The sequence below is a fragment of the Odocoileus virginianus genome, chromosome 7 (genome assembly GCF_023699985.2).
Source record: "Odocoileus virginianus isolate 20LAN1187 ecotype Illinois chromosome 7, Ovbor_1.2, whole genome shotgun sequence".
NCBI lineage: Eukaryota > Metazoa > Chordata > Mammalia > Artiodactyla > Cervidae > Odocoileus > Odocoileus virginianus.
In genome coordinates this window covers 13,235,030-13,260,372 of record NC_069680.1, presented here as the reverse complement: position 1 = coordinate 13,260,372, position 25,343 = coordinate 13,235,030, and the positions used below count along the sequence as shown (strand labels likewise).

Genomic DNA, 25,343 nt, shown 5'->3' with positions numbered 1-25,343 from the left:
AATCAGAACTTCCCAGTCAAGCTGGAAGTTTTTGCCTGGTCATCAAATAAACAAGCAGTCTTGTGGTACCCTGATGGAAGATAATGCATTTTCTGTTGACTAATTACAGATGAGTGTAATTACTTTTCATTGAGTGCTGCTCTCACTTGGTCTAACTGGGAGCAGTACTTGTTGTAGTTAATCATTTGGTTTTCCAGAAGGAGCTCATAATAGAGGACTCCTTCCAGTTCCACCATATACACAAGATAACCTTTGGATGATGTGGTTGGTGTTTCAATTTGCTTGCTCTGTGATGTCTTCCATTCCACATTATTGTACAATATCCACTTTTCATTGTCCATCACAATTTGATTTAAAAACAATGCTTTTGTTATGTTTCAGCAGAGAATCACAAGCAGAAATACAGTCAAGTACCTTCTTATGTGGAACCCAAACAAAGCGATTAACATAATCAAGTTGATGCAAATGATTTTCAATGCTTGATTTGGATATTCTGAGTATGTCGACTGTCTCCTTTGTGGTATAATGTTTATTGTTCTCAATTAATGTCTCAATCTGATTGTTATCAACTTCAACCTGACTGTGAAACATTGTCCAGCAAGAAATCTCCAGCACAAAACTTCACAAACTACTTTTGACATATTTGATTAGTCACAGCAGCTTCTCCATACACTGCACAAATCTTTTGTGTTTCAGTTGCATTTTTATCTTTCTTGAAATAATATAATATTCTGAAAATGTTGGTTTTTTTCTCCCATCTTCAATATTAAAATGGCTACATGAAAATTCACTAAAGTTTTTAAAAATATGCACACTGATATGAGAGCTATCACAGTACAATCTAATAAAATTGTTGTGAATGAAATTAAAAACAACTAAGCAATACTAGACACATCTTACAGAAAAAAATCAAATGAACTTTTGGCCAACTCAATATTAATTTTATGGGACGTTATAACAGTATTATGTATTTTTTAAAGTCCTATTTATTAAAGATACATAGTGAAGTATTTAGGAACAAAATGAAATGTTACCTGAGATTTGATTTTAAAAACTTCAGAAGAAATGGTCAGGGCATACAGGTGGTAGAGAACAGGTGAAAAAAGAATGACAAAATGTTGACAGCTGTACAAGCTGGATGATGGATACCTGAGAGTTCATTATTCTGTTTAGTATACGTTTTAAGTTTTCCATAATAGGACTTCCCTGGTAGTCCAGTGGTTAAGAATCTACCTGCCAATGCAGGAGACATGGGTTCAGGAAGATTCCACATACCTCAGGGCAACTGAGCCCACATGCAGTAACTACTGAGCCTGGGCTCTAGAGCCCAACAAGAGAAGTTACTGTAATGAGAAGCTTGTACACTGCGATGAAGAGTAGCCTCGAGGAACCTCTAGACTACAACTAGAGGAAAGTCCTTGCACAGCAACCAAAAATAATAAATTTTTTTTTTTTCAAATTTCCATAATAAAAAGAAATTTTACAAAATTTTCTCTTTTGTTTCAGAATCCTCAAAACCTTGTGAGCTCTAGTTTCCCAAATATGAAGTGACCAGAGTTCACCTCCGGGATCTTTTATTGTGGTGTGAGGCCTGATGTGGTGGGAGCTATAGATGAACAGATCAGTAAAATTCAAACAATTACAATTTCTTTTCTGGTTGCTTTTCTTTAATTCTGCCAAAGACAAATGTTCTGGGACAGATGTAACGAGAAATGGAGGGTGTCATACTTTAAAATACAGATATAAAAATTAACATCACCAGTAATAAAACATATCAACATCATGTATCTTCCTGATACAATGAACTAAGAAGGGCACAGCATCACTTCTGTGGTATTTCTTCCCTCAAATATGTAACACCTCAGTCTAACAGAAAACATCAGATAAACCCAAATTGAGGAACACTGTATAAAATAAAATAATGACCAATATTCTTCAAATGTGTCATGGTCACGAAAGAAAGACTGAAGAAATATTTCTAAGGCAATGGAGATCTTACACCGGATCCTGGATCAGACACAGAACATTGTTAGGAAAAGTAGTGAAATCTGAATAAGGTTTATAGATGAATAGTATTGTATGAATGTTAATTTCTTGGTTTCAATAGCTGTATTATGGTTACATAACCTGGGTGAAGAGTATATGAGAACAATTTTCTACAGAAAGCTTACAACTTTAAGTCTAAAATTTTTTCAAAGTGGAATATGTGATATATATATATGAGTATATATATATATAATCAAAAAATGTTCTATAGTTCGTACAGGCATTGCTAGACAATGTTGTGACTGCATAAAATCTAGACTGCTGCATACAGTGTTGGTGTAGAAGAAGGAAGCAAACACAATGCCACCCATCCTACCCTCTCTAAATTCAGAGACAGGGATGGTTTGTGTTTCATTAGGGAAGAAGCTCACTGCCTACCTCGCTCTGAATCAGAACGATCTGAAGAAATAGTTGATCCAATGCTGTCCATTCGTATTCGTTCCATCTCTTGAGGACCCTGCAGCTGTTCCAGTCGCCGCTTTAAAAATCTCTGTTCTCGTTCCAAATTCTCTAGCTGGTGCTGGCTCTTCCTTTCAGCTTCTTCAAGTTTCTGAAATGATACAGTGATATTTAAGTTTGTGGACTGTACAGTACAAACAGTAAAATTGATTCCTAACATCTCAGAAGATTTCTTCTTTGACAGAGAAAACATGAATGACTATACAAGTGTATGTGTGTGTATAAAAACATACATAAGTATGTATTTTTAAACATCAAAACTAATTTTTTCTTCACCTTGTGTGTGTGTGTGTATAATGAATGCTACATTACTAGAACAATATGGGATTTTCAAAGTCTGTCAAGTTATTGCCATAAAAGAGAAAACTGCTCTGCAGTATAGCCTGATGGAAAAACACTGAGGGACACAGCCAGAGTCATCTCCACCAGGGGGCACAACTGCCTTCCTTCGGGTATCAGCAGAGTAACATTTTCCTGGTATTCCCAGCTCTTAAAATGGCCATGCTGTCAAAACAATTTAGTGTGATCAGATTATGTTGTTCCTATCAGATTAGTGTTAAATTTTCATAAAATTTCTCTTGAGGTCAGTTATTAAAGGAGAGCATTGTGAGCTAGCTAATATATGTGAACAGAAATCACTACTAAAAAGAGAGCAGGACTGAGAGAGTCATGTGAAAATAAGATTTAAAAAAAATTCCTACCTTGATGTGTGCTTTGGCTTTGTTGAGCAAACCAAGTGTTGTGTGCCTGGTGCAATCTGGTCCTAGTGGAATCAGAACTTTTAAGCGTTCTAAACACAGGCGAAGATGAGCTCGTCTAAGAAAGACAAAGGTAAGTCAAATCAGCAGTCTGAATATTCCACTAAAAACATCTTAGAGCCTATTTTAAGACAAATAAGAACCTGCACATTATTCAGTTTCAAAAAAGTATCTGTATTCAAGTGCAGGCATGCCTACTACTGGCTTTCCGTTTCCTGCCACTTTTGTTGTACACTGCAGAAATTGGTCACTTCAGATTATTATCCCCAATAGTAATCTCTGTCACAGGTGATTTAATTTTAACCAGTCCCATAAACTTTCTCAACTGTATTAATGTAGAAGTAGGAAAACATTGGGCAACTGTATTTGATTTTGAATGTATAAGACCAAAGGCTAGGTTAGAGGTTTTCAGCTTCACTACCCAAAAAGGCTCATAAATTTCCATTTCCTCCCTTCCACCTTTCATTCACACACACACCCCTCTCCACAACCGTAGCCATCCTATAGTGTTTATATTATTATGCATTAGTTTAAACCATATAAAATTTCTGATACTCAGCCATTTCTCACTTATAAAAAGGACAACTTCATATGATCCAACACAACAAAAACAGCAAAATTTTGTGGCCAGTGCGGATAGGGTGAAACAAAATACATGGCTCTAAAGTCAATTCCAGGCACTGAATCAACAACCTATAAAATAGTCCCCTGCTTCCTAATATCTAAGTGTATCAGCTATCACTAGCTTTTCCTTTTTATTTCTCTGTCTCCCTCTCCCCTCTCTTACTACCCACCTCCCATATTCTACACCTGGAAAAAAGCCAGGTGACAGAATTCTTCACCAAAAGTCACTGTACTCTTTAACATACTCATCCTGTGGGCTGGATACAGAAATGTTTCCTGTATATGCTAGCAGAGAGCCTCGTGAATTTACATTCCATGTGCCCCGTGTGCTCTGCTGTGCTGTGCTGAAGTTGCTCAGTCGTGTCTGACTCTTTGAGTCCCTGGACCATAGCCCACCAGGCTCCTCTGTCCATGGGGATTCTCCAGGCAAGAATACTGGAATGGGTTGCCATGCCCTCCTCCAGGGGATCTTCCCAATCCAGGGATCAAACCCAGGTTTCCTCCATTGCAGGCAGATTCTTCACTAGCTGAGCTACCAGAGAAGCCCATGTACCTACCCTACAGGAACTATGATTACCATGATGAGAATTCTGGATACATAATTTCACCCTGAAACAATATTAGTTTACATATGTGGTTCTGTGGTTCATAATGTATAACTTAATCCACAAGTTAGTAGTCTATCTGAAAAGAAAACCCACAAATGTGTTCACAGATTAGCCCTATTCCTTAAAGAACTATAATTGAACATTTAGCAACTGTGTCAACTGCCGCAGGAACAAAACACATTCTCCATTTTCTCCTCAAAGACGGTCCAACGGTTTACTAGCTCACCCATCAAACTATGCTTTCTCTGCCTTAATACATAAGAAATAATGTCAAGAGAAATTCTCAAATGCTAGCAAGTTCAAGGAGGGATAGCAGAAGGCAGCCAATTATGTCATTGACAGGCAAGGATGTTAACGGTAGTGAAGTGAGGTTTGGCCGATGAATTGTCAAAATTCTTCTAGTACCTACTAGCCCAGCATAGTCAAAGGTCTGTTAGTATTTCCATTCCAAATCTCTATATTGAGGTCAATAACTCAAATCTAGTAATTGGCTGCAGGCTGAAACCTGACATACATGATGTGGATAAAGAAAAAAAAATTTTTTTTTTTAATTTTCCTTAAAAGTTTATCAATGGATTCCTAGTTAATGAGATTTAACAATTTTAAAGTCACTCTCCTCCCCTGATGTACAAACCAAAATCACAGAACTGTAATTTTTAATTGGAAAATTTCTTAGGTGAGGACTCTTACATGATCACAGGCTAAAACTAAACAAAATAAGGTCCACAGTAAAAAGGGCCTTTAAACTCTTCATTAGGATTATTATAGCATATGCCTAATAACTGAACTCATATGATATGACTGGAGGGTGGAGAGAGACTGGTGGTGGTTCTCTTGCAATAATTAGAGGCTCCCAAGAGGGCTTTGAATTCAATCATCTAAAAAAAATTGCAAAGTTAACAAGTATTTTGCCAAAGGAATAACTTGTCTTATTTAATCCCAGAAATTCAGTACATATGTAGAACTTTTAGTTTAAGAAGTTTCAAATGACTCCTTACTACAGTTGTACATCAAGAAAAAAATGGGGGGGGGGGTGCAGAAGAAAATGTGTGGGTCAATTTTCTGTTTTGTAAAATCTAAGTTAAAGTCATATTAAAATCTAAGCAGAATGTACAGCAACATGGATAAAAGTAGAGATGATCATACTAAATAAAGTAAATCAGAAAGACAAATACCATATGATATCATTACATGTGGAATCTAAAATATGTCACAAATTAACATACCTACATATAAAACAGACTCACAGACACAGAGATCAGACTTGTGGTTCCCAAGGTTGGGGGGGGGGGGTGGGGGGGGTGGGGGGGGTGGGGGGGGTGGGCGGGAGAGGTATGGACTGGGAGTCTGGGGTTGGCAGATGCAAATAGTACATTTAGAATGGATAAACAACAAGGTCCCAGGGATAGTACAGGGAACTATTTCCAATCTCCTCGGATAAACCATAATGGAAAAGAATGCTTTAAAAAAAGAATATATATATGTATGTATAACAGTCACCTGCTGTACAGTAGAGATTGGCACATCAGTGTGAATCAACTGGATAAATAAAAATGATAAAGATAAAAAAGATGAATAAAATGAACTATGCTTTAATGTGAAAAAATAAAATCTGGGCAGAAATCAACTAACAGTATTAACATGTTGTTTTCTTCCTTTTAAAAAATCATTCAGTTGTATATTTACTACATGACTTTTGTGTACTCAGCAATGTTCTGGACGCCTGAGTGGGAGAAGTAAAAAAAAGAAAGGTAAATTTTAACAGTTTACAATCTAGACTACAGAATGAAATATATTTTGTTTCAGTTGGTTCACAATGAAATGAGTCATACAGATATCAAGGGTGACAGAATCTAAATGAAAGAAGAGATTATAACTGAAGAAGACAGCCTAATAAAAGAGGTTGAAACTTAAAGGATACTGAATTTGTTTATGAAAAAAGCATGGTAATTAAAACAGTAAAAAATTTAAAATTCAAATATTGGGACCAAGCTTAAACCTAAAATTAAAAATACTTTAGATTTTTTTCATTCACAACAAAACAACTGAGTTGGAATTCAATAAGGAAATATCAACCAAGTTCAGCAGTCTGGTGATCTACAACAGCATTGTCAAATTAGGAACTGCCCCGGCCAAAGGTGTAAGTAATGTCTAAATGAGCCAGGAAGGCAGACTGCCCCTCCAAAATACTGTTAGTCACAACTGAACATTTCTTCAGTCAGGTCAATTTTTTAGATCATCCTTTAAAATTGAAGTGTAGTTAATTTACAATGTTGCATTAGTTTCAGGTGTACAGCAAAGTGATTTGGTTTTATGTGTGTGTGTGTGTGTGTGTGTATACACACACACACACACACAATTTTTTTTTTCAGATTCTTCTCCATTATAGGCTACTACAAGATACTGAATATAATTCCCTGTGCTATACAGTAGGTCCTTGTTTGTTTTATATATAGAAGTGTGTATATTTCAAACTCTAATTTATCTCCCCACCATAATTTTATTTTCTATGTCTGTGAGTCTGTTTCATAAATAAATTCATTTATATCATTTTTTCAGGTTCCACAAATAAGTGGTATCATATGATGTCTTTCTCTATATCTGACTTACTTCACTTAATCTGATAATCTCCAGGTTCATCCATGTTGCTGCAAATAGCATTTCCTTCTTTTTTATGGCTGAGTAAGATTCCATTATATATATGTGTGTGTGTGTGTCTATACACACCACATCTCCTTTATCATTCATCCCTTGGTGAACATTTAGGCTGCTTCCATGCCTTGGCTATTATAAATAGTGCTGCAATAAACATTGGGGTGTATATATCTTTTTAAATTAGTCTTCTCTGGATATATACTCCAAGAGTAGAATTGCAGGATTATACGGTAACTCTGTTTTCAGTTTTTTAAGGACCCTCTATACTGTTCTCCAGGCTTCCCAGGTAGTGCTAGTGGTAAAGAACCTGCCTGCCAATGTAGGAGATCTAAGAGACATGGGTTCGATCACTAGGTCAGGAAGATCCCCTAGAGGAGGGCATGACAACCCACTCCAGTATTGTCTGGAGAATCCCATGGACAGAGAAGACTGGCGGGCTACAATCCACAGAGTCACATATGACTAAAGCGACTTAGCACGCACGCATGCTGTTCTCCATAGTCCCTGGACCAATTTACATTCCCACCAACAGGGTAGAAGGGTTCCACTACTGAACATTTCTTCAGTCAAGTAGTTTTAAATGTGTTCCAAGATACAGTTTATACCAAGAAAACATACCCTGAGATATGTCTTACAAAGGCCAGTGATGCCATTGTCCATATTTTGTAAGTAGGGTCCTCATGAAGAATGAGTGTGAATAATGTCCTCTGCTCTTCTAAGGGGACAGGTATATGTGGGGGAGCTAAATGTTATTTCCTCCAGTTTTTGTATTAATACTTGTAAGTGAATCAGGCATTAGGAGAACAGAGTAACAAAGGGTTAATGGAAGTTGAAAGGATAGCAGCTGACCAAGGCAGAGCCACACTTTTCAAAGTGGCCATTCAAATATTATACATAGTTTTTCCATGTGCTTATATGCCCCTTTAAGTAAATGCAGTGGATTCCCTGTGACTGTAAACTGGAAAGTTAAATCAGAAAATCCATTATCTTCCATATGTAAGTTTTTTCTCTCCAGCAAATTACTAAACGAATTGTATGACAGAATTCTTCTTCCCTTACAATGGTGCTGTGCTGCTCTCCACCCTGTCCCCCAACCTCCCTGCTGGTAACCAGATTGCAAGCTTAACCACCAATGACCTAGAAAGGCATATCTTTTGATGCCATCTGGTCCTTTCTTTTCTTGCCTTCATTCTCATGTGACTGGTGGCTCTGGAGTCTACTGGATGGAGTTGCCAAATCATGAACTGTAAGACGCTGGCAGAAGAAAAGAGGACAAGAGACAGAGAAGAAAAAAAGCTTGGTCTGATTTGAAAATCCTTATGTACTGAGAAGAAATTTGCAAGTATCATAAGATGATGTTTTTCAAGTCGTTGTGGAGTGGAGGAACCATGAAAGGCATGGTCCTGCACCGACAGTCAAAGTATAAGAAGGCTGGGGAAACTTAAGGCTGTTGTTCTGAAGATTCTGATGAACACTAGACTAACAACCAATAGGAAAAAAACCTAACATTGTAAATTTACATAGTTAAACTTGATGGAAAAAAATTTAGCACCCTGGTTAGCATTTACTTTTCACAACACATTGATAGCTCAATAAAACTATACAACTAAAATTTTCCTAATTTAGCATGTGTGACTGTAAAGCAAAATTAGGATTAGACACTGTAGCAGGAAATGCCCTGTGAGAAAACTGGAGCCTCCTTGCAGAGAGTGGGGCAGCAAGACAATGAAAAGATAGCAAAGTAATTTTATTTTCAAAGACACTTTGAGGTCTGTTTTAATATGAGATATAAAAGTGGGTTTTTCCCAGGGGAAGAGGCAATTCCCAGTGACTAACCCTGTTAGAGAGAAGGTCCTATCAAAATTACCCACACCTTCTAAAAGGGCAAGCCCCTTGTGGGAAAAGGAACAATTAGAGTCTGTTTGGCTTTTATTTTGGTAGATTGGGATCATTTTTCCCTAAAGGAACCAGTGCTGCTTTTGATTTCAAACCTTGTAAACTTTACTGCCAAACTGAAATATCACAGAACATGAGGGGAAATGATTTTGCTATAAAATGGCCCCTGCTAGTAGCTATGATATTTTAAAGCATAGGTATATCAACCAGAAGAGGCACACACAGTGTTGAGGGAAGAGAGAGGAAAGAATTCCCTTTCAGAAAAAAATTGCAAGTATCATATGATGATGTTTTTTCAAGTTGTCTCTTGAAACTCTTATCCCTCTGCCCAACAACAATAAGAAATTTAACACCTGCCCAGCCTCACAAACCATCCGTTGGCTGATGCCCTTGGAGGCATGGTCCTTCACTGAAACTTGCTTGTCTTTCATTCCTCCACTACGGGATACCAAGACTTTGCCAAGTAACTAAATAAAAATGGAAAACAAGTCAAGTGATTGGGACAGTACTTGTATTCCTCTCTGTTGAACGTTATGCAACGGGCTGAGTCCTCCCTTAGGCCACATTCTTCAAAGCTGTAGTGGCTCGTGGCCAGGTTTCCCAACTACACAACACTTTTGTACATGACAGCAGCTAGCTGCTTATCCTACACATTTTATATTCCAGCATTTCTCTAAAATGTAACATGTTGAGAACTTTCTGAAAATCTTCAAAGTTGTCAAAAACAAAAAACAAAAACCTGCCTACTTCCTTTTCTTATTAAAAAATGACACTAAAGATATTACAGATCCAGAATCCAAGCACAATCATGCTACTCATGAATTTTATTTACAAAAACTGATATCATATGCTGCTGTTCAGCTTATCCTATTTGTGAAATAAGCTTTAGACACGCTATTCCCATAAAATGGCACATGATAATTATATGTTTCATTTATAGTCTATGTATTATCTACTTCATAAAAAAATAAACAGACTATTAACTCCCAGTGAGCAACATGGTAAGTGGCATTTCCCTAGCATCAGAATTGACTGTGGTGTCATGGGGTTTAATGACAACAAAATTAAAACTTAGGAGAATAGCTAGGACCCTCTTCTTACTCGTCCAAAAAAAAAAAAAAAAAAAAAGCTGCTTTCATTAATATTCCCCTTAATTCATTTGATATCTTATAAAATAACCATATAGGAATATCAACAATTGCTATAATGAAGTTGTAAATTATATAAACTACATAATATTATAATAATATGAATTATTCTATAATCACATTATCCACCTCACCACTAAAGGGCTCATCTATATACAAGATAAGGAATAAAATCAGTAAGGTTGAGATACACATTACTCATTCTTCAAAGATTTTTTTAAAACCACTTTCTCCCAATAAAATCAAAGTAGTTCTACTCTGGGTTAGGGAGCCGACAGTATTTAAAGCCAGAAAGTTAAACACGGTATGCCTTCCAGAAGTCATAGTTTTCCTCAAAGATTTAGGAAAAGAACACTATTTTATATAGAAACAAATAGAGATAATGTAAAGTGTAGTTTTAAAATAAAAACTTCAAACAAATCTCTCATTATTTCACACTACAACCAAGGACCTCCAGGAATCTATGTTAAACTATTAAAGCAAATTACCACAGATCACTGTAAGAACTTGGGACTTCAGAACATCAATTCTGGATTACTGTTGGGATTATGTTTTTCAAAGGTTTAGAGAGAGAGAAAAAGGGGTGGGGGAGTGAATGGGGGAGAAATGTGAGTACTCAATAAATTAATGATGACAAATAGTGGCATATTCTTTCTTAATCTACACAGATTCTATATAGGCCGAAATTTCATTTACTCTTCACAACTCAGAGATATGAAGACAACGAACTGCCAGTCAGTCAATAACAATGACCACAAGCTACACCCTATTATGCCCTGAATTACATGCTGTAAAAAATTTTTAAAGATGACAGTAGTAATCGTTATCTGTCTGAAGACAGACAATCTGTCTTAATCTGACCTGCCTACCATCCTTCTAGCCTCACTGGTCATTATCCATTCCCTTCTGCAAAACTCTTCCACAAACCAAAGGTTTCTATTTTCTGATTTCTCTAACTGGAATACCCTTTCCTCCACTGTCCACTGGGCATCTAACTCATTCATCAATCCACAAACTACTGTTTCTTCCATGAGGGCTCCTTTGACATATCACCTTTCTCAGATAATAAACACTTGATTTTTACACTAATCACATTATATTCTAATTACCTTCCAGCTTAGAATTAATCCATACTTTTTAGTCATTTCAGTTCTTCCAATAACCAAACAGAAAAATGGCCCATGGTGGGGAGAAGAGATGTAACAATCTCCAATGGATATTTCTGGGCCTCTCTAACTCACCCACCACTTCATAGGGGAAATAGATGGGGAAACAGTGGCTGACTTTATTTCTTTGGGCTCCAAAATCACTGCAGATGGTGGCTGCAGCCATGAAATTAAAAGACGCTTACTCCTTGGAAGGGAAGTTATGACCAACCTAGATAGCATATTAAAAAGCAAAGACATTACTTTGCCAACAAAGGTCCATCTAGTCAAGTCTATGGTTTTTCCAGTGTTCATGTATGGATGTGAGAGTTGGACTGTGAAGAAAGCTGAGCACTGAAGAACTGATGCTTTTGAACTGTGGTGTTGGAGAAGACTCTTGAGAGTCCCTTGGACTGCAAGGAGATCCAACCAGTCCATCCTAAAGGAGATCAGTCCTGGGTGTTCATTGGAAGGTCTGATGCTGAAACTCCAATCCTTTGGCCACCTCATGCGAAGAGTTGACTCATTGGAAAAGACCCTGATGCTGGGAGGGATTGGGAGCAGGAGGAGAAGGGGATGATAGAGGATGAGATGGCTGGATGGCATCACTGACTCGATGGACATGAGTTTGAGTAAACTCTGGGAGTTGGTGATGGACAGGGAGGCCTGGCGTGCTGGGATTCATGGGGTCGCAGAGTCGGACACGACTGAGCGACTGAACTGAACTGAACCCACCAAAGCAGATGTAGTGACACAGGGGCCTCCAAACAGTATCATCAGATGGCAGGCCAACATTCACGAGTGACCCGCTTACAGATGTCGGAACTCTTACGCTTTGGTGTGCAGCTGAGGTCACCACCAAAGACAACTACATGTAGAGTAACTGACAATTCTCCAACCAACTCTTGTTTAGGGTTGACATCTCTCTTAATAGTGAAGCAGAGGGCTGGGAATTGCAGCCATTACAACAGAGTAACTTATTAAAGTACTGACAATGATGGGGGACTAGGATAAAATAACAATGTCAAATCCACAGATAAGTTTTTAAAATCCAATTTTTTTGGTCACCAATATCAACTTTCTGACCTTACTAACAGGCCTCCTTGCATGCAGATAATCTGACTGATTTAAGTTTGGCCTCTGTTCCAGCTGTTGCTCAAGAAATGATGGTAATGACAACTATGATGACAGGAAGGCAATTATTAAGGAGAAAAGAGGGGAAAAAAAAAAAGGTAAGAAAACCCAAGTATGAGAGGGGAAAGTCTAAAAAGAAATACTCCACACTGCAAAGGGGGAAATAATTAAATGAATGTGTTTTTAATCTCATCTGATAACATGAGAAACTCATGTTTGCATAGTTTTACAAGATCCCAGGGTTACTGATCACTTGAAGCCTATAGCACAGAACACATAAATTTTTTTTATTGACCTGCATTCCTCTCTAAGGGAGACGACTATTGATAGCATTTGAAAAAAATTAATTAAAATCTGGTTCCAGAGGCATATGTTCTCTACTAAAACTCCCACAAGGAACCCAATCTCCAAAGTGATTTAACAGATATTACTCACTTGATGTCCATTCTATGCTCAACTTAGCTTCCATCTCATTCCCTCTCTTATCTGTTTACGAGGATTTGGTTTTTTCTTTAAAAAAAAAAAAACAAAAAACGATCACTCATTCACCATATTTCTTTGGTCACACAAGAACTTTCTGTATTCCAAGTTTCAAAGTCTGGGAAATAGGGCTACATCACTGGTGAAAACAGTGGCAATTTGTTCTAAATACAAAATAGCTTATTTTCCTTTGGCAACTCTCCAGGGTTTTGGGTGGAGGGAAAGGATACTTCTCTCTGGAGAGATCAGGCTCTGAACCTGGCCTAATGTCAAAACTTGGCTGTGGGTGGGAAAGAAATTTTTTTAAATTATTTATCTTTCACATCAGTTTGGAAACTGATTAAAGATTTTTGCATTATTAACGGTTTTTCTACTCTCCAGTCTTTTGTTGGTGTTCATCCCTATTCTGGCAGCCCCCATTGGCTGGTTTAATGGTACCAAGGGGCTGAGAAGTGTTGCTGTCCAAAAGAAAAAGCATTCTCTCACAGGGACTGGGAAGGCAATCTGCAATCACAACAGTAGCTACTTGTTAATTTTCTATTTGAAACACAGTGATGTCAATAGCATTGTACCCTGCCAGCCACCATGGGGTAAAGTACATTTTGAAACCAAAACAAACTTCCTACGTGCTGGTAAGTCAGATTTGAGACACGGAGATAACGTTCTTTAAGACACTGCCCTAGTTTTATATACAAAAACACACACAACAAACATTAGTCTACTATTCTGCAAAAGCTGAAGTCTAACTCTCACAGCTGCATTCATACCCATTGCCCAGTACAATTTATCAAATCATACTCCAGGATGGAAGAGGGAAATGAAGAAATATTGTTACTGATCTCTAATAAAATGGCGATCCTATTTAGCACAAACAGCACACTCCCAGAATGCTTTGTTATGTAAATGTTCACTTGGAAGCAGAAAATGAAAACAGCATAACACCTTTAAAAATAGCCCCACTATTAAATGTGATTAGTGTAATAGTTCAGTTTAAGGAGGTGTATTCACTTAGGAGGAAAGACACCTTTTCTTAAATGGAACAGAAACACTCTGATCTAAGAATTAATGCATCCCTGGAAGATGAATATTCACAATTTGGACTGAATATAAGTAACCTGAAAGAGAGAGCTGAATGATTAAAACTGGTGACCGTACTTGCCACTGGCAGACTGCACAATGGTTTGATATTGCTGGACATCTGCCAATTTAGTCAATCTAGCTAGGGACTATTTTTAAAGACCCATTTTAGCAAAATTTCCCCAAAATCAAAATGCAGGGGTTTCTGATTTTGTTTGGGGAGGTAAAATTTGGGGCAGGAAAAGGGTAACAAAGAGCAATTGTTGGTCAGTGTATAATTTTTTAAATATTAATCCTAAAGTATTTGTAGGGCATTTGGAATCTCTAGAAGAATAAAGATACACAGAATTTTAAACATGCCAGTCTTGACAATGACAGAGAATTAGTGTTTTTATTTCAAAGTTACTTAAAACTCTTCTGATCTTTCTCTTTCATTATACTATATCACTTTTCTTTTTTTTCTTCCCTGACCACCAAGGGCCCAACTGAAGAGTAGTTTTTGAGAGCTGCTTCTGGAGGCAGCTTCACATTACACCTGGCTCCAATCTTGGGCATGCTCTCTTCTGATAAAACAGAAAATTTTTTTTATTGCTGTATTAGGGCACTGACAGATAAGCATTTTTAAGCAGGTAGAAAATGAACATGCTTTAAAAACTACTTTTAAAAACCCTTCTGAAAAGGAAAGGTATTCAAAGAATTAACAACAATTACAGTAGTCTCTTAAAAGACAAATTTTACCAGTAAAAGACTGGGTTCAAATTAAGACTGGGTTGCAACACTATACTTTGTGACTTGTTTCTATTTTGTCTAAATCTTAGTTTGAGTCTCCTCTGGATAAGCCCAGAAAAAAATTAAATGAGAGAAGAATCAGAGAGCTAATATTTATTTTGTATGATTCCAGCCACAACTCAACACCATTATAGTTTTCTGTTCAAGAACTACTACAAGAAGTGCCATTACCCTTTGATTCTGGAGAACAGAGCTGAAAAATCTATGTTGTTCAGTGGATTTGAGAAGGAAAAGTCAGGCAGAGCGAACATGTTCCATTTTGTTAATACTGCCAGTCAAAATCCTGACTGTTCATCAGGGGAGGCTGTGTGGCTCTTTCGCCTAGGTATACTCCAACAACAACATAAAAACTGTTGATTCAACCAAAGAAGGTGGTAGAGTTTGGAGGTTAAGTTTGCCCAACAAGGTTATAATTCCTTTCAGGTATTAGAAATATTACAAGGTGAAAGTCTTGAAACATCTTTCAGGATCACCAACATCTCTAGTCTCAGGAAACAAAAGATACATGAAGGATCCTTTGAAATAAAGGAAAATAAGACTCCAAATTTTATTCAGCATTCTTCTAAACACACCAATATTTCCTGAATATTGCAAGCCAAAAAATACATGTTTCTTCCTTCATCTGATCCAATACATGCAGCAGTAAATGCCAACTGCTTTCAAGGGAGTTCTAAGAGCCCAATATCACCAAATTGTTCTTTAGGAAAACCCTCCTCCATTTCAAAAATAGCAGTCTTGCAAAGTCGTTCAGCTCTATCTAAATTGTGTTATGTTTACAAATGTTTTAACTGCAAAGATGGAATTTCCAATTGAAAAAGAACCTTACTTAGAAAAGCCTGAATTTTTTTTACAGCTATGCCAAATACAAGCTGTTCTGTAAAGAAATAATTGTGAATCAGCCTGGAATAAAGTGAATCAAGACAGAAAAACCATACAGACATTACAGCCCTAGAGAAAAATTCAATCATTGGTCACACCACTAATTCAAATGCCAAAAAGTAAGTGTTTGTCAGTGACGCCAACAGGCTTGACAAAACTTAAATATGATGGTTGTCCTCCATGACAATACCTATATACTACAGAGATATATCCCTAACATCTTCCTACTAAAGCCCAATAGCAATGTTCTTTCAAAGAATTGATCTAAATTGGTTTGCTTTTATTTTCATTTTTTATTAGGGTAATAAATAGTTAGCATTCACTGGGTAAAGTGGGACTGTCCTTGTTTTTCTTAATCTGAAAATTCCTCCTTTAAGGTTTCAAAACTTCAAAGGAGTATACTTTCTAATTCTAGTCCATTGTGATTTTGGTGAAAAAAATCTTAGCTGTACTCCTTAATTTCCAGATTTCTCCCTTGTTCTAATTTAGGTATTACATTTCCAGATTAAAAGGATAATTTCTCTCATTTTAGATTATTTGAAGGCTCAGCATTGTTCTTACTTTGGGATAAAACTACTAGAAGATAAAGGAGTCTATAAAAACAGATTTTTTGGTAGTGGCATAAAATCCTATATCAACCTCCCAAATCAGTTTTCAGGCACACTTAAAAGCGACAGGTTGTATGCGGAAATTTTTTTTTCCCATTTATTTTTATTAGTTGGAGGCTAATTACTTTATAATATTGTAGTGGTTTTTGTCATACATTGACATGAATCAGCCATGGATTTACATGTATTCCCCATCCCCATCCCCCCTCCCACCTCCCTCTTCACCCGATTCCTCTGGGTCTTTCCAGTGTACCAGGCCCGAGCACTTGTCTCATGCATCCAGCCTGGGCTGGTGATCTGTTTCACCCTAAATAATGTACATGTTTCTATGCTGTTCTCTTGAAACATCCCACCCTCGCCTTCTCCCACAGAGTCCAAAATTCTCTTCTGTACATCTGTGTCTCTTTTTCTGTTTTGCATATAGGGGTTATCGTTACCATCTTCCTAAATTCCATATATATGTGTTAGTATACTGTATTGGCCTTTATCTTTTTGGCTTACTTCACTCTGTATGATGGGCTCCAGTTTCATCCATCTCATTAGAACTGATTCTAATGAATTCTTTTTAATGGCTGAGTAATACTCCATGGTGTATATGTACCATAGCTTCCTTATCCATTGGTCTGCTGATGGGCATCTAGGTTGCTTCCATGTCCTGGCTATTATAAACAGTGCTGCGATGAACATTGGGGTGCATGTGTCTCTTTCAGATCTGGTTTCTTCGGTGTGTATGCCCAGAAGTGGGATTGCTGGGTCATATGGCAGTTCTATTTCCAGCTGTTTCTCCACACTGTTTTCCATAGCGGCTGTACTAATTTGCATTCCCACCAACAGTGTAAGAGGGTTCCCTTTTCTCTACACCCTCTCCAGCATTTATTGCTTGTAGACTTTTGGATAGCAGCCATCCTGACTGGCGTATAATGGTACCCCTCATTGTGGTTTTGATTTGCATTTCTCTGATAATGAGTGGTGTTGAGCATCTTTTCATGTGGTTGTTAGCCATCTGTATGTCTTCTTTGGAGAAATGTCTGTTTAGTTCTTTGGCCCATTTTTTGATTGGGTCATTTATTTTTCTGGAATTGAGCTTCAGGAGTTGCTTGTATATTTTTGAGATTAATCCTTTGTCTGTTGCTTTGTTTGCTATTATTTTCTCCCAATCTGAGGGCTGTCTTTTCACCTTGCTTATAATTTCCTTTGTTGTGCAAAAGCTTTTAAGTTTCATTAGGTCCCATTTGTTTATTTTTGCTTTTATTTCCAATATTCTGGGAGGTGGGTCATAGAGGGTCCTGCTCTGATTTATGTCAGAGAGTGTTTTGCCTACGTTCTCCTCTAGGAGTTTTATAGTCTCTGGTCTTACATTTAGATCTTTAATCCATTTTGAGTTTATTTTTGTGTATGGTGTTAGAAAGTGTTCTAGTTTCATTCTTTTACAAGTGGTTGACCAGTTTTCCCAACACCACTTGTTAAAGAGGTTGTCTTTTTTCCATTGTATATTCTTGCCTCCTTTGTCGAAGATAAGGTGTCCATAGATGCGTGGATTTATCTCTGGGCTTTCTATTCTGTTCCATTGATCTATATTTCTGTCTTTGTGCCAGTACCATACTGTCTTGATGACTGTGGCTTTGTAGTATAGTCTGAAGTCAGGCAGGTTGATTCCTCCAGTTCCATTCTTCTTTCTCAAGATTACTTTGGCTATTTGAGGTTTTTTGTATTTCCATACAAATTGTGAAATTATTTGTTCTAGATCTGTGAAAAATACCGTTGGTAGCTTGATAGGGATTGCATTGAATCTGTAGATTGCTTTGGGTAGTATAATGCTGAAATTTTTAAAAGTCAGCAATCTACTGTTGATGTACTAAAGTAGGCATAAAGTTTACAAAGGCACAGGATTTCTCACAGATATATCTTGTTCAGGGTTCTCTGTTAAAGGACAAATTGAGAAGCATTCAGATGAAATATAAGTTACAAGGGCAAATACAGGATTGCAAAAGTTACTTGGCTCTTCATCATAAAGGGCTTACTAGAATAAAATGAGTACTTCAACAGTACTCCAAAACAAAATGACATCTAAGAGATTCTAGAGAGCTAAGAAAACAGGCCTTTGGTGTTATCCTTATTTCCCTGAAGCTACAGCAGATGTATCTTCTCCAGTTGAAGGTCGTGACTGTTTTCAGACACTTGGGCCTTCTCCTACACTGCACTACACAAGAGGGAGAGCCCAAATAGACATCCCTTCATGGGGAAAACACAGCATTAACAATGACACTGTATTTTAGCTGTCATTAGAGACACACCAGGAAAGCAACTATAGAGTAAGAGAATAAGAAGGCCTTATCATATTCTCTAAATGTGGTCCCAGGCTCATAGTTGTGGAGAAGGAAATAGCAACCCACTCCAGTATTCTTGCCTGGAGAATCTCAGGGACAGAGGAGCCTGGTGGGCTGCCATCTATGGGGTTTCACAGAGTCAGACATAATGAAGCGACTTAGCATGCATGCATGCATACATTGGAGAAGGAAATGGCAACCCACTCCAGTATTCTTGCCTGGAGAATCCCAAGGAGAGCAGAGCCTGGCAGGCTGCCATCTTTGGGGTTGCACAGAGTCGGACACGACTGAAGCAACTTAGCAGCAGCAGCAGCAGGGTCATATCTATCTTATCCATGCTAAATAGCTAAAAATGTCTACTTTCACCCCAGAATAAGTGACAAATTATACTTTAGTGACTAAAAAACAAGAAAGTTTCAGATGCAGCATTTCTCTTGCAAACCCTTTCAAACATAATGACAATGTTTTAAAACCAGTTCTGGCAAACTCCTACAGAGAATCATGCAAGTCACAGAAATAATCACTCCTAAGATGTTCATATCAACATCAGTCCATGATAACCCCTTGCTTTGAGTTTACCTCAACTCCCATCTGGGACACACATAACTTAGCAATTAATTACATATTATTTGTAGGGGCTTTATAAAATCTTTTGTCTTCTACCTAATTGGACTAAAAATCCTCAAAAGCATGGCCTGGAATTCCTCCTTCTTTTATCCTATCCCCAGTACCAAGCACACAGTCAGAGACTAATAAATGCTTGTCAGTTGATTTGTAATTATCTTTATTATCTTTAAGAGTCCACTGTCAGTGCCAGGAATTAAGCCACTTCAAATGAACTCCCGGGCTTCTCTGGTGGCTTACTTGGTAAAAGAGTTCACCTGCCATGCAGGAGACCCCAGGTTCATTCCCGGGGTTGGGAATATCCCCTGGAGAAGGGAATGTCTACCCACTCCAGGATACTAGCCTAGAGAATCCCATTGACAGAGAAGCCTGGCAGGCTACAGTCCGTGGGGTTGCAAAGAGTTGGACACGACTGAGCAACTAGCACTTTCACACTTTCACAAATGATCTCCCATTTCCACACAAATATTTTTAATTAGAAAACATGACTTTTGGGTTAATAGTATGTAAGACTGTTAGAGAGACATTATCATAGACATCTGACTATTACCAATAACTTCTGTCATCCTAGATTGATATTCAGAGGAATATCAAAACAAATTCTAAATTTTCAAGATCATGGAAGTCTGAAACAAATCCTAAACCTAAATTTTCAACATACTTCTGAGTTAAAAGTACAAAGGGTAGAGCAGGGGGAGAGAGAGGTCAAACTGTATCTTGTTGGAAACAGTAAAACTGCTGCTAAAAGACAAAAATTGTTTATTCCTAACCACTGTTTGTTGGACCTGCACTAGCATCCACCCAACTCTTCAAAGTACTCAAAGCTCTACCAAAAATGTTTAGAAACCTCCAATTAACTTTCACCTTCTCAGCAGAGGTAGGCCATTTTGCAAATCGAAGCTGCCAAGTTTAAACATATATCTGAGCTTCAGCTTGCTAACTCTAAATCAAGAAATCCTAGATAGAAGTAAAATATGGTTCTTTATATTATTTCTAAAAAAAATTCCTCCATAGAGGACTACTATCCGAAAAAAAAAAAAAATTTTAAATTAAAGTACTAACCAGAAAATAACCTGAAGTTAATGTTTAAAAATCCATTTTTCCTATTCCATTCAAATATTACTAAACTAAGTATGCTGACTATAATTTTAAAACAAAATGAATTTTATTGTAGCAAACTCTAAGACCAATTAAAAATTTAGAAAATAGCAGATATCTACTAACTTTATCACAGGTAAATTAACCTACATATCTTTGTATGAAAATGAAAAATCTAGGGTCTCAAGAATAGGGGATAACTAACACCTAATATCTTCCCTTCCAAGCAGAACAGATCCAAGTGTGATAAATCTGATTTTAAAAATGCTCAACAGAGCAAGAACAAGTTTTAACACACCATATTTGAAATTCACTAGTTACAGATCACTTTCTATTTAATAAACTTCTTATCTTTACTTTACTTCACAGCTTTCAAATGAGCCAAACTCGTAGCTAGTTTTTAAACAAATCTACACATACAGACACGCATATACATTTTTAAATTCTCACAAAACAGAAATGGCTCTAGATGAATACACTCCAGTATTCTTGCCTGGAAGAACAGAATAGACGTGGGTTTGATCCCTGGGTCGGGAAGATCCCCTGGCAACCCACTCCAGTATTCTTGCCTGGAGAATCCCATGGAGAGAAGCCTGGTGGGCTACAGTCCATAGGGTCGCAAAAAGTCAGACACAACCAAAGAGACTTAGCAAATACAGTACCAACTGGCCATATTTGGCTAGAAGCATTTATGGAAATTCTCAGCATTCTGTGATGTTTTTCTAAAAGCTAATAATTCTAAACTAAGAGAGACATTAGCCTTCCAAAAAAGAATGTCTTTGGAAGCAGCTTAAATGTCCCTCGGCAGAGGAATGGATAAAGATATAGTACATATGTACAATGAAATATTACTTGACCACAAAAAACAATGAAATAATGCCATTTACAGGAACATGGATGGACCTAGAGATTATACTTCACATACTAAGTGAAGTAAAGTCAGACAGAGAATGACAAATATCATATGATATCACTCATATGTGGAATCTAATTTTTAAAAAGTGATACGAATGGACTTATTTACAAACAGAAACAGACTTACAGACATCGAAAACAAACTTATGGTTACCAAAGGGAAATGTGGGAGGAGGGGAGGAGTGGTAAATCGGGAGCTTGGAATGAACATAAACATAATACTAAATATAAGACAGATAACCAACAAGGACCTACTATATGCCACAGGGAACTCTACTCAACATTCTGGGATAAACTTTAAGAGAAAAGAATCTAAAAAAAGAATGAATATATGTATATGTATAACTGAATCACTCTGCTATACATCTGAAACTAATACAACATTGTAAATCAACTATACTCCAATAAAATTTCTTAAAAAAGAATGTCTTCCCAAGGTGCCACCCAGGAACAATGTTCTAAATGATCATGGAAATTTCCATGCAATCTATATAGATAATTCTACAGGCTTTTAATGATGTCAAATTAAACAGCTATCAGAATAAATCAAGTTACCAAAAACTCAGAAGCGAAAGAGGACTAACACAACTGTAGATAAACATTATAGGGAAGAGTGTATATCACAAAAAGCAAGCTAATATGTAAAAAATGTTAATATCTTAGAGCTATGTAGACAGAAAATAAGGTAACAACACATCAATGGCAAGACACTTGTATAAAATTTTACACAAGACACTTGTATAAACATTTTGAGGAAATGTCTTCATAATAACAACAAAAGAACAGTCTGTCACGGCTTCTAGCTACTTATAGGAAAATTTTAAGTCATAATTGAGTTTTTTGGTCTGCTATACCCAATGCAGGTATATAGACATGTACGTGCATCTGTAAAAACATCACACTCAAGAAGCATTTTCCCATGGTACAACTTTAGTAGAGGGCCCATTATGAAGCACAATCATCACATATTTCCTAAGTGGGTCATATTACCTAGAATATCCTATGAGGACAAACTGTTCTCTCTGAAGCAGGAGTGGAGAACAAAAGTATTTTCCTTGGAAAGGGAAGATATTTTCAGGGCAGCAAATATCTCACTATGTGCCTTCCTAAAATATTTTCTATCTTGAAGGGGCAGGTTTAAAAAAAAAACCAGCTATTTATTTGACTTGGCATTTAACTTTTTTTCCCTCTTAATCTAACACAATATGCATAGCCAGCTATAAAAATCAAACAAAAATGAAAATTACTAATTCACTAAGCACCTGTTACATGCAAGACCCTGGTCAGATATAAAGACATTGAGTTACAGTCTGTCTTCACATGGGCTATATGTGATCCAGAAAGGATGGACATTACAGTATTTATGGGTTAAAGTTCACATAAGTGACACAAACAATGAACGGATGGGAACTTAGAAGAGATACCATTTCAGACAAACAGAAAAGATACTGTGAAAAATGTAACTTAGCTGTACCTTGAAAGCATGTGAAAAAGTTCTGCTCTGGGAATCAGAAAATCTAGACTCTCGTCCTGACTTTGTTATTAGCTTGGTGAAACATAAAACTTGGAGGAACTTAGTTTTCCTTATCCATTAAAAGAGAATACTAGACTAGATGATTTTTAAGGATCCTCCTAGCTTTATTGTCTATGGAAATGTATAGACAGAATTACATTTATCACTTTTCATAAAAATTTTTCAGTTCACAAGTAGTAACTCTTACTATAAAAATTCTAACAAAATCAACAAGATAGCTTCTCCTTGATTGTCACTGCCTTCCCCAGAGGCAACAAGTGTTTGTTTGACATGTATCTTTCCTATGTATCTATACATTTAATTGTTGTTAACATCAGTCCAACCTAAAGGAAATCAGTCCTGAATATTCACTGGAAGGACTAATTCAGAAGCTGAAACTCCAATACTTAGCCACCTGATGCGAAGAACTGACTTATTTGAAAAGACCCTGATGCCGGGAAAGATTGAAGGTGGGAGGAGAAGGGGATGACAGAGGATGAGATGGTTGGATGGCATCACAGACTCAATGGACATGAGTTTGAGTAAACTCTGGGAGTTGGTGATGGACAGGGAGGCCTGGCATGCTGCAGTCCATGGGGTCACAAAGAGCTGGACGTGACTGAGCAACTGAACTGAACATAAATGAGATACTGGAAATACCATTTTTCAATTCGCTTCTTTTCATTTAATATGTCTTTGAAATCTCCCCACATATACACACAGAAATCTATATCATTCTTTTCACCCAATACAAAGTATACATGTGTTATCATTTATTTAGCCATTTCCCCTTTGATTGGAATTCACGTTACTTCTAACTTGGGGTTATTATAAACATTTTTGTTATTCTTATTCATACCTTACTGTGCATTAGAGGTTAAAAAGGGGCATGTGAGGTGGAGTAAGAAATTTGAGCTAAAAACACAAAGGTAGAAAATAAAGAGGAAGATGAAGAAGTTCAAAACAGGCATTCTTATTTTCAGCAAAGGAGGAAATGGGAGTCACAAAATATACTATAAGTATCTTTAGACTAGGATTAAGAGACATGGGTCCTAGCCCTTGGTTCACAAACTAGATCTGACAGTAAAAAGTGGAACTGGGTATTTTCGGACTAGAAGGGATCTTCAAGATCATTCACATACATTATCACATTTTGGAGAAACTAAAGTCGTATCTGAAAATTAGAATGTGATTTTGATGACCCCTAGCTTTGAGTTTTTACCCCACACTGCTGAAAGAATTTTTTAAAAAGGGTTTGAATAGTCACTGGTAAATGCTATGGAGACACAATAAAAAGTGAGAATGATACATTTAAAGACAGCATATATTTCTACTGAACTCAGTCAGCACAGCTCTGATTTCCAGCAAATCTTATCAACTCTGAAGAGGAAAAAAATAAACTGTGGAGATGTCTCAAAATTAGGGATGGGTTTGGCAGACTATCGAAGCACTGAGGACATTATTAAAAAGCTACTTTGTGCAAATGGTAAGGAAGAAAGATCCCAATATACCGACCTACTTCAGATTGTTTAGAGATACATGTTTTAAATAAGCTAAGCTGTCCTCTGGAGTCTACTAACAGTGTGCGTTTTCCTCCTGGTACAGCACCCTCATTTAATGATCATTGGGGCCTATTAAAATGACTGATTAGATACAGCAATACAATACAGTTATAATCATAAAACCAGATTTCTAGAGCATGAGCAAGTGTAAACTTAAATGTATCAGAGGATATAAAAAATACATATAGCCAGGATTTAGCACATCAATGTTTACAGATTAACTCGCTACATTTCCTTAGCGAGTCAATGATAAGTCATTTTCTCAAAAGGGACAAGATCCTAATATTCATTAGTAGTAGCAGTGTTGGTTGCTTAGTCAAGTTCGACTCTTTGCAACCCAATGGACTATAGCCCGCCAGGCTCTTCTGTTCATGGGATTCTCTGAGCAAAAATACTGGAGTGAGTTGCATTTCTTTCTCCAGTAATATTCATTAGTATTTATGTGTGTATAGAGCTTTGAGGAATGTGTTTATATTATTTATACATAAAAAAAACACATATGCTTCTTAGGGAAAATTCTCAGTTCAATTCAGTCACTCAGTTGTGTCCAACTCTTTGTGACCCCATGGACTGCAGCACACCAGGCTTCCCTGTCCATCACCAACTCCTGACCGAAACTTGCTGAAACTCATGTCCACTGAGTCGGTGACGCCATCCTACCACCTCATCTTCTGTCGTCCCCTTCTCCTCCTGCCTTCAATCTTTCCCAGCCTCAGAGTCTTCTCCAGTGAGTCAATTCTTTCCATCAGGTGGCCGAAGTATTGGAATTTCAGCTTCAGCATCAGCCCTTCCAATGAATATTCAGGACTGATTTCCTTTAGGATGGACTAGTTGGCTCTCCTTGCAGTCCAAGGGACTCACAACAGGCTTCTCCAGCACCACAGTTCAAAAGCATCAGTTTTTTAGTGCTCAGCTTTCTTCACAGTCCAACTCTCACATCCATACATGACTAACGGAAAAACCACAGATTTGACTAGATGGACCTTTGTCGGCAAAGT

General features: G+C 37.2%; 1 protein-coding gene across 2 annotated transcripts in view; it reads right to left on the bottom strand.

Moving 5' to 3' along the window:
* Positions 1 to 25,343, bottom strand: part of MXI1 (MAX interactor 1, dimerization protein) — an 88,203-nt gene that overhangs the window by 5,944 nt on the left and 56,916 nt on the right. For both annotated transcript variants that reach the window (XM_070470153.1, XM_020905442.2), the window contains exons 4-5: positions 3,207 to 3,321; positions 2,425 to 2,596 (exon numbers count right to left, since the gene is read on the bottom strand). In XM_070470153.1, the coding sequence (XP_070326254.1) occupies positions 2,425 to 2,596; positions 3,207 to 3,321 (287 nt within the window). The remainder of the gene's footprint in view (positions 1 to 2,424; positions 2,597 to 3,206; positions 3,322 to 25,343) is intronic.